The sequence below is a fragment of the Pan paniscus genome, chromosome 15, assembly GCF_029289425.2.
Source record: "Pan paniscus chromosome 15, NHGRI_mPanPan1-v2.0_pri, whole genome shotgun sequence".
Taxonomy (NCBI): Eukaryota; Metazoa; Chordata; class Mammalia; order Primates; family Hominidae; genus Pan; species Pan paniscus.
The window spans coordinates 78,670,526-78,688,757 of NC_073264.2; the positions used below are offsets into that span (position 1 = coordinate 78,670,526).

Consider the following 18,232-nt stretch of genomic DNA (forward strand, 5'->3'; position numbering starts at 1 on the left):
CAGAGTCACTGAATAAAATTTAAATTCTTTGTCCAAGTCACATAACAATGCAGTGACAAAGCCAAAACTGAGACTAGTATTATTCCAAACTAACACTATTAGTGGTAGTGTTACTACTAATTCCATTAAGAATTCTCAATGTCAGTTCTAATTTAATAACTTTTACTTATTTTAGAGTCTGGGGCACCAATCTCGATATAACAAAAGAAAATTTCTCTCAAACATGAGCATTTGAGGCAAACAATCACTGCTTTGATGTTAGGATAAAAAGCTTGGAAAACATGCTTGGAACTGTCTCAGTGTCTTCTCAAGGTCAGGATGATTTAAAGTTCGACCCTTGACCTATGCATCCAGTGCAGGGAAAAAAAACTGGGACAAGTAAACCAACTCTAGCAGTCTTTAAGGAACAAATTTATTTCAGCTTTACTTTTATTCAAAACTTGCTAAGTAAAGGAAAAAGTGGGAGAAAAATTTAAATCTACAAAACTATAAAGTATTTAGACCTTCACAGATTACTTTTAAATGCCATACTTATTTTAAAAACTTTCTCACTAGGACATCCACTGGCCAAAAAAATGACCCGACCTAAACCTCACACCTTATACAATTAACTCAAAAGGAGCATAGCCCTAAACGTAAAATATAAAACTATAAGACTCAGAAAAACCTTAATACATTCCTGGTGGACATGCAAAATGGCACAGCCAAGGTGGAAAAGTGTGTTGGTTTCTCAAAGGTACATGTAGACTTTGACAACGATGAACGTGATAAATTTTTTCTTTTTTCTTTTTTTTTTTTGAGATGGAGTCTTGCTCTGTTACCCAGGCTGGAGTGCAGTGATGCAATCTAGACTCACTGCAACATTCGCCTCCTGGGTTCAAGCAATTCTCGTACCTCAGCCTCTCAAGTAGTTGGGATTACAGGCGTGCGCCACCATGTCCAGCTAATTTTTGTATTTTTAGTAGAGACGGGGTTTCACCATGTTGACCAGGCTGGTGTCAAACTCCTGACCTCAAGTGATCCACCCACCTTGGCCTCCCAAAGTGTTGGGATTACAGGTGTGAGCCATCACACCCAGCCAAAAAATAATTTTTTTAAAGGTAAATATAGACTTTCCATGTGACCCAGCAATTCCATTCTTAGGTACATACCAATTGGAAACAGAAACTCAAACAAGTACTTGTATGTGAATGTTCATAGAAGCACTATTCACAACAGCCAAAAGGTGGTAACAAAATGTGGTATATCCACATAACAGAATAGTATACAGTGATATAGGAATGAAGTACTGTTACTTGCTACAATGGTACATGAATCTTGAAAACATTATGCTAAGCGAAAGGCAAGCCACAAAAGAGGGATGGTAGACGCAAAATACTTGTAGGATACATAAATATTTCCTAAAAACCACTTAGAAAAATACACAAACCCAGTAGAAAAACGGACAAAAGATTTGAACAGAGACTTCATGAAATCAGCACTTCCCATGGTCATTAAACATATAAAAAGCTGTTCGGCTTCACTGGGCAATAGAGAATTGCAAATTAAAACCACAATGAGACACTAGTACATATATACCAATTGAACTGGTAAAAATTTTAAATTCTGGCAATACTGAGTGTTAGTAAAGAGATGTGGAACAATTCTTGGCCGGGCGCAGTGGCTCACACCTGTAATCCCAGCACTTTGGGAGGCCGAGGCAGGCAGATCACGAGGTCAGGAGATCAAGACCATCCTGGCTAACACAGTGAAACCCGTCTGTACTAAAAATACAAAAACAAAATTAGCTGGGCGTGGTAGCGGGCGCCTGTAGTCCCAGCTACTCGGGAGGCTGAGGCAGAAGAATGGCGTGAACCCAGGAGGCGGAGCTTGCAGTGAGCTGAGATCACGCCACTGCACTCCTCCAGCCTGGGTGACAGAACGAGACTCAGTCTCAAAAAAAAAAGAATTCTCAAACACAGCCGGTAGGTGTACAAACCAGTACAATAACTTTGGAAAACAATTTGGCACTATCTAGTGAAACTGAAGACATGCATACTCTATAACTCTATAACTCAATAATTCCAACCCTGGAGAAACTCATATTTACATGCAGGAAATGCATATATCAGAACATTTATAGTAGTTTTATTCATCACTGACAAGAAATGAAAAAAGCCTCAATATCCATTATTATTAAAATGAAGGAAGGCCAGACACAGTGGCTCATGCCTGTAATCCCAGCACTTTGGGAGGCTGAGGCGGGTGGATCACCTGAGGTCAGGAGTTCGAGACCAGCCTGGCCAACATGGCGAAACCCGTCTCTACTATAAATACAAAAAATTAACCGGGTGTGGTGGCAGGCACCTGTAATCCCAGCTACTCGGAAGGCTGATCTCTTGAACCTGGGAGGTGGAGGTTGCAGTGAACCGAGATCGCACCATTGCACTCCAGCCTGGGCGACAAGAGCAAAACTCTGTCTCAAAATAATAATAATAATAATAATAATAACTAATGCTGTTTGCTGGTATGATAGTACTACTAAAAGATTTCAAGACATTTCATTATAAACATAATATTGCATATCAAAGACAAGATAGTAAAAAAAACAATCTATAACGTTTTGAATTTTTATTTGGGCAACATTTGTTGTTGTTGTTGTTGTTATTGTTAGAAACAGTGTCTCACTCTGTAACCCAGGCTGGAGAGAAGTGGCATGATCACAGCTCACTGCAGCCTCAAATTCTTGGACTCAAGCTATCTCCCCACCTCAGCCTCTCAAGTAGCCAGGACTACATACAGGTGCACACCACCATGCTTGGCTAATTTTTAAATTTTTTGTAGAGACAAGATCTCTCTCTGTTGCCCACACCAGTCTAAACTCCTAACCTCAAACAATCCTCCTGCCTCAGTCTCCCAAACTGCTGGGATTATTGGTATGAGCCACCACACCCAGCTGGAAAATATATTTTCTACTAAAGAAGGAACTAGCCTTATGAGATAGATTTAGAAGTAACTGAAACATGACAAAGTTGTTTCAAAACTTAAATTAAGAATTTTTAAATCCCAAATAATTCCCACCTGAGGAAGTGTTGAAAATGGAGTCATCACACAGTTAAAATTCATTATAGTTGGACGCAGTGGTGGATGCCTATAATCCCAGGATTTTGGGAGGCCAAGGCAGGTGGATCGCTTGAGCTCAGGAGTTCAAGATCAACCTGGGCAACAAGGCGAAACCCTGTCTCTACAAAAAAAAAAAAAACAAAAATTAGCCAGTTGTGGTAGCGTGCGCCTCTAGTCCCAGCTACTCAAGAAGCTGAGGTGGGAGAATCACTGGAGCGTGGGAGGCAAAGGTTGCAGCGAGCTGAGATTGTGCCACTGCACTCAACCCTGGGCAACAGAGCAAGATCCTGTCTCTGAAAAGAAAAAAAAAAAAATCTGGCCCAGGCACAGTGGCTCATGCCTATAATCCCAGCACTTTAGGAGGCTGAGGCAGGCGGATCACTTAAACCCAGAAGTTCAAGATCAGCCTGGGGGCAAAACCCAGTCTCCACAACAAAACACAAAAATTAGCAGGGCATGGTGGTACGTGCCTGTAGTTCCAGCAACTCCGGAGGCTGAGGTGGGAGGATCACCTGAGCACAGGGAGGTCGAGGCTGCAGTGAGCTGAGATTGTGCCACTGCACTCCAGCCTGGGTGACAGAGTAAGACCTTGTCTCAAAAAAAAAAAAAAAAAAAAAAACACACAAAGAAAGAAAAGAAAAAGAAAAGGGAAAAGGAAAGCATTATAAATTCTAAAAGTATTTTAAAAACCAATAATTCTGTTTTTATCTCTACTTAATGAAGAAAAGTAGGTGAAATACTCAATGAAAGGTTTTCAGACTACAACTTTTAAACCTTTCAACCATGGTTAATTAACGACTTTCCTTACTGTTCATATAGGTCATACCACTGTCTGTCCTTTCCTGTTTTTAATGTTAAAAACAGGAAGCCACTTCCTTGCTGTTTCTATGCTGTCCATGAAAGCGTAGAATGAGATTTCAAGATAAAAAAACACTGGTTTTTCCTACATCTAAAACAGTCATTTGCATGTTTGTGTGTGCATGTGTGTACGTACACACCCACCTCGACTACAAATACTTCAAAATACTTTACATTGTTACTGTTACCACCACTCACAATACCATTCATATCTTAAACTTTTTTTTTTTTTTAGAGATAATGGCCGGGCACGGTGGCTCACGCCTGTAATCCCAGTACTTTGGGAGGTCGAGGTGGGCAGACTACCTAAGGTTAGGAGTTCAAGACCAGCCTGGCCAACATGGTGAAACCCTGTCTCTACTAAAAATACAAAAATTAGCCAGGTGTGATGGCAGATGCCTGTAATCCCAGCTACTTGGGAGACTGAGGCAGAAGAATCGCTTGAGCCCGGGAGGCAGAGGTTGCAGTAAGCCAAGATTGCGCCATTGCACTCCATCCTGGGCGACAGAGCGAGAGTCCGTCTCCATACACACACACACACACACACACACACACACACACAAATACAAATACAAAAAATTAGCTGGGCGTGGTGGTGCACGCCTGCAGTCCCAGCTACTCAGGAGGCTGAGGCATGAGAATCACTTGAAACCGGAAGGCAGAGACTGCAGTGAGCTGAGATCATGCGATTGCACTCCAGCCTGGATGACAGAGCAAGACCCTGTCTCAAAAAAAAAAAAAAAGACAAGGTTTCACTCTGTCACCCAGGCTAGAGTGCAGTGGCTCAATCACAGCTCACAGCAGCCTTGAACTCCTAGGTACAAGTGATCCTCCCACCTCAGTCTCCCAAGTAGCTAAGACTATGGGTGTGGGCCACCACACCCAGCTAATTTTTTAATTTTCTTGTTGAGACAGGGTCTTGTTACATTGCTCAGGTTGGTCTCAAACTCCTGCGCTCAAGCTATCTTCCCACCTCAGCCTCCCAAAGTGCTTGAAATTACAGGTGTGAGCTAACACGCCTGGCCTCTGGCCTTGTATCTTAAACATTTACCGAGCGTCTAATATGTGCCAAGCACTCTGTAGTACAGAGTAGTAAACAAAAAGGTAATAATCCTTGCCCTCTTGGAATCTGTATTCTGGTGGAAGAGATAAACATATAAAATACAAAGTTTGCTAGTCCAGGCTCAGTGGCTCACGCCTGTAATCCCAGCACTTTGGGAGGCCGAGGTGGGCAGATAGATAACATGAGCCCAGGAGTTCAAGACCAGCCTGGCCAACATGGCAAAGCCCTGTCTCTACTAAAAACACAAATATTAGGTGTGGTTGCACATGCCTGTAGTCCCAGCCACTCTGGAGGCTAAGGCAGGAGAACTGCTTGAACCTGGGAGACAGAAGTTGCAGTAAGCCGAGATCGCGCCATTGCACTCCAGCCTGGGCAACAGAGCAAGACACTGTCTCAAGAAAATAAAAATAAATAAAAATAAAAATAAATAAAGTATGTTAGACAGTGACAAATACTAACAGAAACAAAAGCAAAAAGGAAAGGGGGAGACATGCTGCAAATTAGCTGGGGTGCCTGGGTAGAACAGAGGATAAAATGGAAGTGAGGGAACTAGCCATGGGACTATTTGAAGGAAAAGCTTTCCTGGCATGAAAAACAGGGAAAACAGGTAACAGGGAAACTCTTGCAAACCTAATACTGGCACTAGTCCAAACGGATACAGAGGTAAACCTACTGCCACTAGTCCAAACAGATACAGTGGTAAACCTACTACACAAAACTTCTTTGAAAGGTTTATTTTGAGTATAGTTTTTTACCAGTGAGAAATCCCTATAGTAAGTAGAGATGACTGCTCCATATGATGAAATATTATTCAGCAATAGGAAGCAATGAAGTACCGATACATGCTACAACATGAACTTCAAATACATTACGCCAAGTGAAAGGAGCCAGACACAGAAGAACATACACTGTATGATCCCATTTACATGAAACGTCCATTTATATGAAAAGTCCTGAATAGTAAATCTACAGAGACAGAAAGTAGATTAGTGGCTGCCGAGGGTGGGGAGGGTGGATGAGGAAGGAGTGACTGCTAATGGTTCATGGTTTCTTTTTCAGAAGAGAAAAACATTACAAAATTAAATTGTGGTGCTGGCTGCACAACTCTGTAGATATACTAAAAACCATTGTATCGTACACTTTAAATAGGTAACCTTTATGATATGTCAATTATTTAAAAAGACTACTGCTGTCCTGTGCCCAGCAACTAACACAAAACAATGAAATACAGTGCTCTTTATTTTTTATTCTTCTTATTTTTTTTAGACAATCTCGCTCCATTGTCCAGGGTGGAGTGCAGTGGCGCAATCTTAGCTCACTGCAACTTCCACCTCCCAGGTTCAGATGATTCTGGGGGAGCTAAGTAGTGCTCTTCTGTATGTATGTATGTATGTATGTATGTATGTATGTATGTATGTATGTATTTTTAGACGGAGTTTCTCTCTTGTTGCCCAGGCTGGAGTGCAATGGTGTGATCTTGGCTCACTGCAACCTCCACCTCTCTGGTTCAAGCGATTCTCATGCCTCAGCCTCCCAAGTAGCAGGGATTACAGGCATGTGCCACCACGCCCCAGATAATTCTTGTATTTTTAGTAGAGACGGGGTTTCACCATGTTGGTCAGGCTGGTCTCAACTCCTGACTTCAGGTGATCCGCCCGCCTTGGCCTCCCAAAGTGCTAGGATTATAGGCGTGAGCCGCCGTGCCCAGCCAGTTGTGTTCTTTTTAAATGTAGAATCATACACAGAATTAAAGAAGACAAACCAAACGATCAATCCCTTAGCTTAATGCACCAAAATGACAGGTACCAGAATATTCTTAGTACGCTACTTTTTTTTTTTTTTATTTTGAGACAGTCTCTATTGCCCAGGCTGGAGTGCTGTGACAAGATCTCAGCTTACTGCAACTTCCGCCTCCCAGGTTCAAGCCATTCTCCTGCCTCAGCCTCCCAAGTAGCTGGGATTACAGGTGCCCACCACCACGCCTAGCTAATTTTTGTATTTTTAGTAGAGATGGGGTTTCATCACGTTGGCCAGGCTGGTCTTGAACTCCTGACCTCAGGTGATCCACCCACCTCGGCCTCCCAAAGTGCTGGGATTACAGGTGTGAGCCATCGCACCCGGCTGTACGCTACTTTTTGAAGGAGGCCAAGAATAAAATCCCTCTGGGAATTCCTAGTAATGTATTTGAATTTCTTTCTTTCTTTTGTATCTTGAAAATAAGCCTATTGGGATATAAACATATAATGTCCCTTCCCCGTATCCTATCCCTCCCATTTTTAATCTACTTATTTTTTGTAACTTTTATTTTAGGTTCAGGGGTACGTGTGCAGGTTGTGCAGGTAAACTCGCATCACAATGGCTTGTTGTACAGACTATTTTGTCACCCAGGTACTAAGCCTAGCACCCAATGGGTTATTTTTTCTAATCCTCTCCCTCTTCCTACCCACCACAAGTGTCGTTTTCCTCTTTGTATCCATATGTTCTCATCATTTAGCTCCCACTTATAAGTGAGAACAGGCTTGGCACGGTGGCTCACTCCTGTAATCCCAGCACTTTCGGAGGCCAAGGCAGGCTGAGGTCAGGAGTTTGAGACCAGGCTGGCCAACATGGTGAAACCTTGTCTCTACTAAAAATACAAAAAATTAGCTGGGCGTGGTGGTGCATGCCTGTAATTCCAGCTACTTGGGAGGCTGAGGCAAGAGAATCACTTGAACCGTGGAGGCAGAGATTGCAGTGAGCCAAGATCACGCCACTGTACTCCAGCCTGGGCGACAGAGTGAGACTCCATCTCAAAAAAAAAAATATTAAAAAAATTAAAAAATAAGTGAGAATGTGGTATTTGGTCCTCCCATTTTTAAATATCTGATCATGAACAAGCTGTGGAGGCAAAATGTTAGTTTAAAATTTTGTCAGTGTGTGGTAACTACCTACCATAATTTACTCCTTACGTTCCTAGCTATTTCCTATCTAAATATTAGAATATTTTTTTCTGAATTAAATTTTTTCATTTTGTAGAGATGAGGTTTCATTATGTTGTGTCAGCTGGTCTCAAACTCCTGGCCTTGAGTGATCCTCCTGCCTCAGCCTAGAACATCTATATTAATTCAAGCTTTTGCTGTATCTGTCACGTACGTGTTTCTGAACTACTAGCTTCACCTCACATCACAAAGAAATAATCCATAGATTGAGAAAAACAACATTCTCATCCAAAACACCACAAATAACAGAGGATTAAGGGGTAAAGAATTCCAAGAATTTTATGCAATTTATATAAAATAGAACAAACTCATGGTAACTCATCTTTATTGGTATGATCATGTGATTTAGTTGTATTCAAAGCAACATACGGTATTTCCTTACATCAAAGAATTAACATAGTTAAACTGGGCTCTCTTTTATAATGAAATGAGGAAGAAAACCAGGATGTGGTTATGAATACCACTCTCTCAGTGAAATGAGGAAGTAGCAACATTATGTTTGCATTTTATGATCCCAAGCAACCACTTTCCCTCACCTCCTTCCAGTTTAACACTTAATTTGCCTCCCTCTTTCCCCATTTCTAATCCAACATTAGAAAACAAACATGATCTATCACAGGAAAGGAATGACTTTTCCTTTCCCTCTAAAAGCTGAATTTTTGTAAGAAAATGGCAGAAGTTGGCTGTTTTAAATGCTAATGTTATCTACTGGGAATATTCTATTGAAATGAGTTTGAATAATTTAATACAATCCTCTCCATAAACTGCAGAGGCAAATGCTCTCCTCAGCCTCCCATTTCCTTGTATTACTTCCTCCAAGAATTGTTTCCTGATTAACCCTATGCTACTCAGATACTTTTTTTGTTCTATATCTTCATATAATCTAAGTATTATTTACTTGTATAATGGTTTTGCAAAGGCCCATAACTTTCAAATGTTTGTTTCCTCAACAAAATTATAAACTACTTAAGAATAAAATCTGTGTGTTCTAATTCTTTCACACAAAGGATACACAGGCAGCTCCCAACACTTAAACCACCAATTTACTTTCTGTAAACATGAAACAAGTTCCAAAGATAATGTACTCACAAAGTAATTCAGATACATCTTGTTGGTTTCATTCATTCATCACACTTTGAGCACTAGCTGCGCAAGCTGTATGAAAAATCCCCTGATCAAAAACTGCCCTTGGGGTCATGGTGGCTCACTCCTGTAATCCCAACACTTTGGGAGGCCAAGGCAGGAGGATCGCTTGAGCACAGGAGTTTGAGACCAACCTGGGCAACATGGCGAGACGCTGTCTCTATTTAAAAACAAAAACAAAAAAACTACTCCTCATTGCCTACCAAACTTCTTACTTTGATTTTCAAAACACAATTTCTCTTCTGTCTACATTCCAGATTCTCCCAAACATTCTTCATGCCTTTGCCTATACTATTCCCTCATCCAGGAATGTGCTGTCTGCACCACAATCAGCACTTCCCTCACCACCAGCTATACATGTCAATTATCAAGTTTCGACTATGCATCTACACTAGGAGAGGTCCCTGCAGATAAAGAGTTTTTAGTTTGAATATTTAAATAAAACTTCAGCTATCATCGGTCATAACTGCCATCGACTCAGTCTAGTAGGAGGATACAGGCCTGTGAACAAGTAACTACAATACTGTACAACCTAGGAAGGGTATGGTAAGCTGTCACTGAGGGCTATACAAAATCAACGTACTGTAGATGCACTCTGGGTGGACATGCTCAGGGGGAGAAGGGGGATCAAAACGTATTAAAAATGTGGGCCAGGCAGAGTGGCTCGCATCTGTAATCCCAGCACTTTGGGAGGCCGAGGCAGGTGGATCGTTTGAGGTCAAGGAGTTTGAGACCAGCCTGGCCAACATGGTGAAACCTCGTTTCTACTAAAAACACAAAATTATCTTGGGAGTGGTAGCACATGCCTGTAATCCCTGCTACTTGGGAAGCTGAGGCATGAGAATTGCTTGGACCCGGGAGGTGGAGGTTGCAGTGAGCCGAGATCACACCACTATACTCCAGCCTGGGCGACTGAGCAAGACTCTTGTCTAAAAAATAATAATAATAAAATAAAAAATGTTAAAAATGTGTTTGGGTTTTAAAAGATAAAAATTACTTAGGGTTACTGGACCAACTTCTGAATGCAGGGCTTGGCATTCAAAAAACTTATTTACCTTCTTTGTCAACTTAACTTGCAGGGCAATGAGTAGGATGGCCAACTTGTGCTGGGGCTCGGATGGAGTACAAGATGGTTGAGATGATAGAGAAAGGATGCCTAATCTTGAGTTCTCCCAGGAGCCACTTTTGAATCCATGTATCTACTGACTGGTTTTGTCTTCCTAGTAACTGACAATGTTTTCGTGATGTACTCTTCCCATTTGCACACGACCACTATCCATTACCTGAATAATTGTTTCTTCTACAATCAATGTTCACTGGTTCGTCTCGGCGTTGACTTTGCTCACCTCACACCTGCCTCTTTTCCTCGGACGCACAGGAACCACAAAAAAACTCTAATGTCTTAAGTCCTTCTCTAATCTGGTACATTTGCCTGGGCTAAAAGACAACCTTTTGCCATGTGGGACATGCCAAGAACACACAGGTTTGTTTTATTTTTAGTAAAATTAGGCATCTTTAACCCTCATTTTATTTATTTATGGAGACTAGGTAACACATATGTAATGTATACAACTCCAGAAGTGAGCTTCAAGTCAATAACAAGTAAAAAAAACAAAAAACTTGGCCAGGCGCAGTGGCTCACACCTGTAATCCCAGCACTTTAGGAGGCCGAGGTGGGTGGATCACAAGGTCAGGAGATCGAGACCATCCTGGCTAACACGGTAAAACCCCGTCTCTACTAAAAACACAAAAAAAATTAGCCGGGCACGGTGGCAGGCGCCTGTAGTCCCAGCTACTGGGGAGGCTGAGGCTGGAGAATGGTGTGAATCTGGGAGGCGGAGCGTGCAGTGAGCCGAGACCGAGCCACTGCATTCCAGCCTGGGCGACAGAGCAAGACTCGTCTCAAAAAAAAAAAAAATTAGCCGGGCGTGGTGGCAGGTGCCTGTAGTCCCAGCTACTCGGGAGGCTGAGGCAGAAGAATGGTGTGAACCCAGGAGGCAGAGCTTGCAGTGAGCCGAGATCGCACCACTGCACTCCAGCCTGGGTTGACAGAGCAAGACTCTGTCTCAAAAAATAAACAAACAAACAAACAAACAAACAACCCTTCAGAGGTACAAAGGAACATGCAGAGAAAAGTGAAGTGAATGAAGCCCTCTTCCCCAGACAACCATGCTCATACGTTTGCCATTCCTAAAATAAGAGTGTTGTTTACTGTAAATAGAATCGGTTGGCCACATTCTGTATTACAGCTTGTTTGCCCGGGGAGAGGAGCTGATGTGTGAATCACCCAACTATGTATAATGTATCTATGAGAAAACATATTATTAATTCCAAAGAATACAACCTTTTCAGAAAATGGTAAACACAACCTGGGATTCAGCATGCTGGTATGAACAGAAAGAGCAAGGCTTTTTCACTTCACAGTCCTCTGTCCACACAGCAGCTCTGACACCTGGCATGTTGGGAAACGTTGTTTAACTTGTGACTTTTTGATTTCTAATCCATAAAACAGGGATAGTGCCGCCCGCCTCCTTAGGTTCTTCTTGATTAAACCCATGATGAATGCTTTGATATCTTTAACCTTGTTTTCAGCTTTCTTTGTACAATGTTTTCATTTAACTGCATCTGGAATAGTTTAATTTTAATGTGTACCCAAATTTCTGAGAAAAAACTTTTGTGCAAAAATACTAAGATTTCCATAAAAGGCTTCTATTTACAGAATCAAAAACTCTCTAACAGTTACCTTTTGTTCTTCTCTTTCTGTTGCATGGTGACACTTTTCAATTCTCCAATACCTCAAGAAATCTCGAAGATATCCAAAGAGGGTGAGTACGCCATACCCCACATACGTGAGCACAGCAACCAGCATTGGTGTTTCTTCAAAAGCTTCATTAAACGGTCTTTTATATAGTCCTCCATTTTGTGTAACATGATGGATCTAAAAGAGAGGTTAAAAATGTTTATTTCCATCATGGCAAGAAAAACATTCCTACCTAAAATCTAGGTCCTTAGAGATTTGCTGAATTATACCTTAAGAATTTTCTAAGTTCCGCCGGGCGCATTGGCTCACACCTGTAATCCCAGCACTTTGGGAGGCTGAGGCGGGCAGATCACTTGAGGTCAGGAGTTCAAGACCAGCCTGGTCAACATGGTGAAACCCCGTCTCTACTAAAAATACAAATATTAGCCAGGATTGGTGGTGCACACCTCTAATCCCAGCTACTTGGGAGGCTGAGGGAGGAGAGTTGCTTGAATCTGGGAAGTGGAGGCTGCAGTAAGCCAAGATCACGCCACTGCACTCCTGCCTGGGTGACAGAGCAAGACTCCGTGTCAAAAAAAAAAAGGAATTTTCTAAGTTCCAACCTCACTGGAAACAAGAAAAAAAAAAAAAAAGAATTTTAGGCCAGGCACGGTGGCTCACGCCTATAATCCCAGCACTTTGGGAGGCCGAGGCGGACGAATCACCTGAGGTTGGGAGTTCAAGACCAGCCTGATCACATGGAGAAACCCCATCTCTACTAAAAATACAAAACTAGGCGGGTGTGGTGGCGCATGCCTATAATCTCAGCTATTCAGGAGGCTGAGGCAGGAGAATTGCTTGAACCTTGGAGACGGAAGTTGTGGGGAGCCGAGATCAAGCCACTGCACTCCAGCCTGGGCAATAAGAGCAAACCCCCATCTCAAAAAAAAAAAAAAAAAAAAAAAAGAATTTTGTAAGCAACAGTCAAATGTAACACTAAGAGATAAGCAGAGCTACTTGTTTTCAATAGAAATAACTTATAAATTATATGCCCTTTAGATGAACAGTAAAAGAAGGGGAGCAAGAAGGACTGCATAAGAACACCACCTAACACTGATTTTTATCATTATTTGATTTTCTTAAATAGATTCTAAAATGCTAGCATAATTTCTTTTGTTCTAATAAAAAAAGCAAAAAATATAAATCAACAAAGAGAAAGCCTGTCCCAAAAAAGTACTATATTGGCCTACAGATAAAGAGATCAAAAGTTCAAAAGTAAATTCAGCTTTATTAGAATGTAAAATATTTGTAAATGTTTTACTACCACACATTCTTAAAGCCACCCAGCCATAGTATTCCAAATAATTATCAGCAGTAGGCCCCTGTAGAAACACGTAGTTCAAATTAACCTTTGTTGGTAGTGATAACACAAGTAAATCATGCAAAAAACTAAGATGTTTATATAAGTGTGGTCCACGCTGATGTTTATATAAGTGCAGTGGCACACGCCTGTAATCCTAGCACTTTGGGAGGCCAAGGTGGGCAGATAACTTGAGCCCAGGAGTTTGAGACCAGCCTGGGCACATGGCAAAATCTTGCCTCTACAAAAACAAAAAACGAAAACACTAGCTGGACATGGTGGCACATGCCTGTAGTCCCAGGTCCTCAGGAGATAGGTGGGAGGATCACCTGAGCCCAGAAGGTCGAGATGGCAGTGAGCCATGATCGTGCCACTTCCCTACAGCCTACGTGATACAGAAAAAAAAAAAAAAAAAAGTGTGGCCCAGCATTATATAAAAGTAAAAAGAAAGTGAAACCCAAAACAAGGGGAAAAATTGTTAGTAACTGTCATGAATTTTTCTGTCCCCCTTCATCTTAAGTATTCATTCCCAAACACTGTAAGATTATCCCTTGTTTTAACCTTTGGGATACTTGGATTTTAATATACAAAAACCAAGCTACTTTACTTTTGATCTCATAGATGAAAACTTTTTGCTTCTTGGTCAATTTTAATGGAAATCTTGCTTTATAGAAGAAATCTGCTAGACAAGTTTGTGTGTTAACTTTAATCTTAACTTTGGAACAACTGCAGTGAGGATGGTTAAACAAAATTTACCAGGGGCATATCGTCAATTAAGCATTACGAAAAGTCCCAAAGAACTAAAAGATCCTTTCTTGCCCTCTCAGGCAATCTGATCAGAGATACGATATAAACAAAAAAAAACAAATTAATAAAATTTACATAACTATACAATCAATTGTTATACATATCCAAGGGGTAAAGATATTTTAGAATATCCTATCCTGGTAATGTTAGTTTTGGAAAGCTGCTTCAGTGTTACAAACTGGAATAGTTCGGAAAGACACAGTTGTATGTGACAAAGGACAGGCATTCAGATAGGCATGGCAGATGGATGGAATCTGTTGGTACTGATTCAACTTGATGATCTAAATAACTTCTGAAAACTATTCACAAACTCATTTGGGTCTTCATCAATCTCTTCCACACAGGAGAAAAAGTTTGGTGTCAATATTTAATACTTAAACTTTTATGCAGGAGTAAGACTGTAATGTGTTTAGAACAGAATACCTAAAATTGAGCCAATACCTTAAGACAGAAAATTGTTTAAAAATTAACAACATAACAATATAAAAAAGTTATTAAGCTGGGCAAAGCAAAATGAAAAGCAATTTAAAAGACAAGAAAAATTAACATTCTGATCATCTCTTTAAAAACTGTATCTGAAAATATTTTGCCTTAAGAACTCTGTTTAATACCAGTGCTGAACTCTCCCTAACTATGAAATTATTTAAACTATTTACTCTCAACTGTACGCATCATTAAAAAGCCTGGAAATTACAGAGCCCCCCGCCCCCCGCACCCCCCCCCACCACCGCAATCTCAATCCAACATGCAGCGAGTTTACGGTGGGTCTCTTTTAAAGATATCCGCCTTGATTTCAGGCACACCCACACAGGCAGGATCAGGTCAATTCATACTGTAGGCTGGACTCTCTAGGAAGGAGGATGCTAAACCATTATGAAGAACTGTGTGATTTTACCAAAGCCTTATTCAAAATTAAAGGTATTTTAAAGAATTTAGGTTCAACTAAGAAGTGGCTGGGGTTTCTTTTTTTCCACCTTCAGAACCTGTGAAAAGAAGTGACTTTGGAATGTGGCTTCAGTCAAAACAGAGTGACTGATGATACAGGGAGGCAGATGGGCACGCCAACTGACACGCGAGCCTCTCCAAGGTGAAAAGTCTTTAAACTCTGAGAGAACAAAATCACTTCACCTTTAAGAACTGATGCTAAACCTTATCTTTCACATGATTCAAACAATAATGGTATTACTCTCTTATACATAGGTAATAATCCATGAGGAAAAACACCAGGTCTGTTTTGCTCATTATTGCACGTCTAGCACCCAGGGTAGTATTTATGAAGTCTTAATAAATAGTTAACACTTAATAACATTCCGTATCAGTCTGTTCACAGTCTGTTCACATTAAGCAAACAAGAATGTGACACTATATTAGCATTATTAATCAAGGAAAGATTTAGGAATATCAAATGTTTGCTTGAACGGTAATATTACTGTTTAAGAAAATGTAAAAGAAAATAAAAATGCAAAGGAAGAAATTTTTTTCCGACAAGACTATAAGCACACCACCATAAAACACATTACAGAACAAGAGAAGGAAAAAAAATCAAACTAATGGGCCATTTTGTCCACATGCCTGTGGGCTGTCAACCATGTTTATTAAGCAGCTGAAAAGGCACTCCTAACCAAAGCAATAATGGGAAAGTATAATAAAAGATAAGCCATATGTGTAATACATATGTTTCCATAAGACTAAAATTGTCTGGAAGGAGACACAAGAAAATGTGGTAAGGAGTGGGGTGGGACAAGATGGTATATTTTTTGTTTATAACCTTCTAAACTGCTTTGATTTTTCTTTTCTTGTTTTTGACGAGTTTATATTGTCAGGCCTCTGAGCCCAAGCTAAGCCATCATATCCCCAGTGACCTGCATGTATACATCTAGCTGGCCTGAAGCAACTGAAGATCCACAAAAGAAATGAAAATAGCCTTAACTGATGACATTCCATCATTGTGATTTGTTTCTGCCCCACCCTAACCGATCAATGTACTTTGTAATCCCCACCCTTAAGAAGGTTCTTTATAATTCTCCCCACCCTTGACAATGTACTTTGTGAGATCCACCCGCTGCCTGCAAAACATTGCTCCTAACTCCACCACCTATCCCAAAACCTATAAGAACTAATGATAATTCCCGCCCTTTGCTGACTCCTTTTTTGGACTCAGCCCACCTGCACCCAGGTGAAATAAACAGCCTTGCTGCTCACACAAAGCCTGTTTGGGGGGTCTCTTCACATGCACACGTGAAACATTTGGTGCCAAAGACCAGGGTCAGTGGGACTCCTTCGGGAGACCAGTCCCCTGTCCTCATCCTCACTTCGTGAAGAGATCTACCTACAACCTCAGGTCCTCAGACCAACCAGCCCAAGGAACATCTCACCGATTTTAAATCGGGTAAGCGGCCTCTTTTTACTCTCTTCTCCAACCTCTCTCACTATCCCTCAACCTCCTTCTCCTTTCAATCTTGGCGCCACCCTTCAATCTCTCCCTTCTCTTAATTTCAATTCCTTTCATTTTCTGATAGAGACAAAGGAGACACATTTTATCCGTGGACCCAAAACTCCAGCGCCGGTCACGGACTCGGGAAGGCAGCCTTCCCTTGGTGTTTAATCATTGAGGGGATGCCTCTCTGATTATTCACCACGTTCCTTTGGTGTCTGATCTCCGTGGGGACGCCTGCCTTGGTCATTCACCCACGTTCCCTTGGTGGCAAGTCAACTGCGGGGACGCCTGCTTTGGCTGCTCCCCACCCCCTTTCTCCGTGTCTCTACCCTTCTCTTTAAACTTGCCTCACTATCTATAACCTCTCTAGTGAATTCTCATCTACTTAGGAGTTCTCAGCTAGACCTCAGATGCTACAAGTAAGCTCAAGTCTACACTGCAATCCCAAATTCCTTTCCAGAACTCCACATTCGCATTTCCACCTGCCTTCTACATAGCTCCACTTAGACTTCATGGGCACCTCAAACTCAACAAGTCTAAAGCTGAACTTCTTCTCACCATCCTAACCCTCCCTCTCAGTTAAAACCCGATACTCCTCTTCTATTACCTATTTTGGTCAACAGCATCACCATCCAGTCTACCCAGTCTCCCAAGTTTGGAGTCATCTGTGGCTCCACCTTATTTTCTGGCTTCCAGATAGAATTAGTAATGACTTTCTGTGCTTTAGCCCAAGAGCTTCCTGTGGGGCACAAGAGAATTTTAAGGAGGTTGAAAAGGTTTGTTTCTTTTTTTTTTTTTTTTCTATTGACAGCATCTCACTCTGCCACCCAGGATGGAGTGCAGTGGTGTGATCATGGCTTACTGCAGCCTCTACCTTTCAGGCTTAAGTGATCCTCCAGCCTCAGCCTCCCAGGAAGCTGGGACCACAGCACAATAAGAGATTAACATAAGATAACATAAGATTAATACAATAAATATTTACTGATTTATTGTAGAGATGGGATTTCACTACATTGCCCAGGCTGGTCTCAAACTCCTGGGCTCAAGCTATCCTCCTGCCTTGGTCTCTCAAACTGCTGGGATTACAGGCATGAGCCACTGTGCCCAGCCTAGTCTACAAGTTTATTCAGATTTTGTCAAACGTCCTAATGATATCCTCTATAGCAAAAGAAAACCCTGGATTATATGTTGCCTTCTGTCTCTTAAGTTTCAGGAAAATTTTTTTAAAATAATTAAAATAAAACAGTTTTTATTGCACTGTAAACTGACTCAGAAGAAATGATCCTGAATAAAGGTTTCAAGAATCCCATGAAAGGACAGGGAGTAACCATGTTATAATCCAATAACAGTGAAGTAATTATTAGGAAACAGAAGCACACATTTCTGATATGAATACAAAATCACAAAAGCATAATTTCCTTAAGCAAATAAGCACATTCCAGCTGCATGCTACAGCAGGATAACAGAACCTGCCCAGCTGGTGAATGGTTTGGAACTTTATTTTTAAAAACTTAATGTCTAATGTGAACCACCCATTATTCTTCAGCAATCAAAGAACTGTTATCATGCTTTGTCCATTAAACGAACCCTATTCATTTTCAAGTGCTATGTTTCTGTTGCTCCTTAAAATCAGTTCTGCTGAAACTGTCCTTGCAATTTTACTGAAATGTACTGGCCTCTCCCTACTGCATATCACACATACTAGAGAGAACAGTTTGGAGCTTTACACAAATCACATAGGCTA

General features: G+C 41.2%; 1 protein-coding gene across 1 annotated transcript in view; it reads right to left on the reverse strand.

Annotated features, from left to right (window-relative positions):
- SPTLC2 (serine palmitoyltransferase long chain base subunit 2) overlaps window positions 1–18,232 on the reverse strand; it is a 111,343-nt gene that overhangs the window by 79,279 nt on the left and 13,832 nt on the right. The window contains exon 2 of the mRNA XM_003808880.5: window positions 11,888–12,082. Coding sequence (XP_003808928.3) covers window positions 11,888–12,082 — 195 coding nt within the window. The remainder of the gene's footprint in view (window positions 1–11,887; window positions 12,083–18,232) is intronic.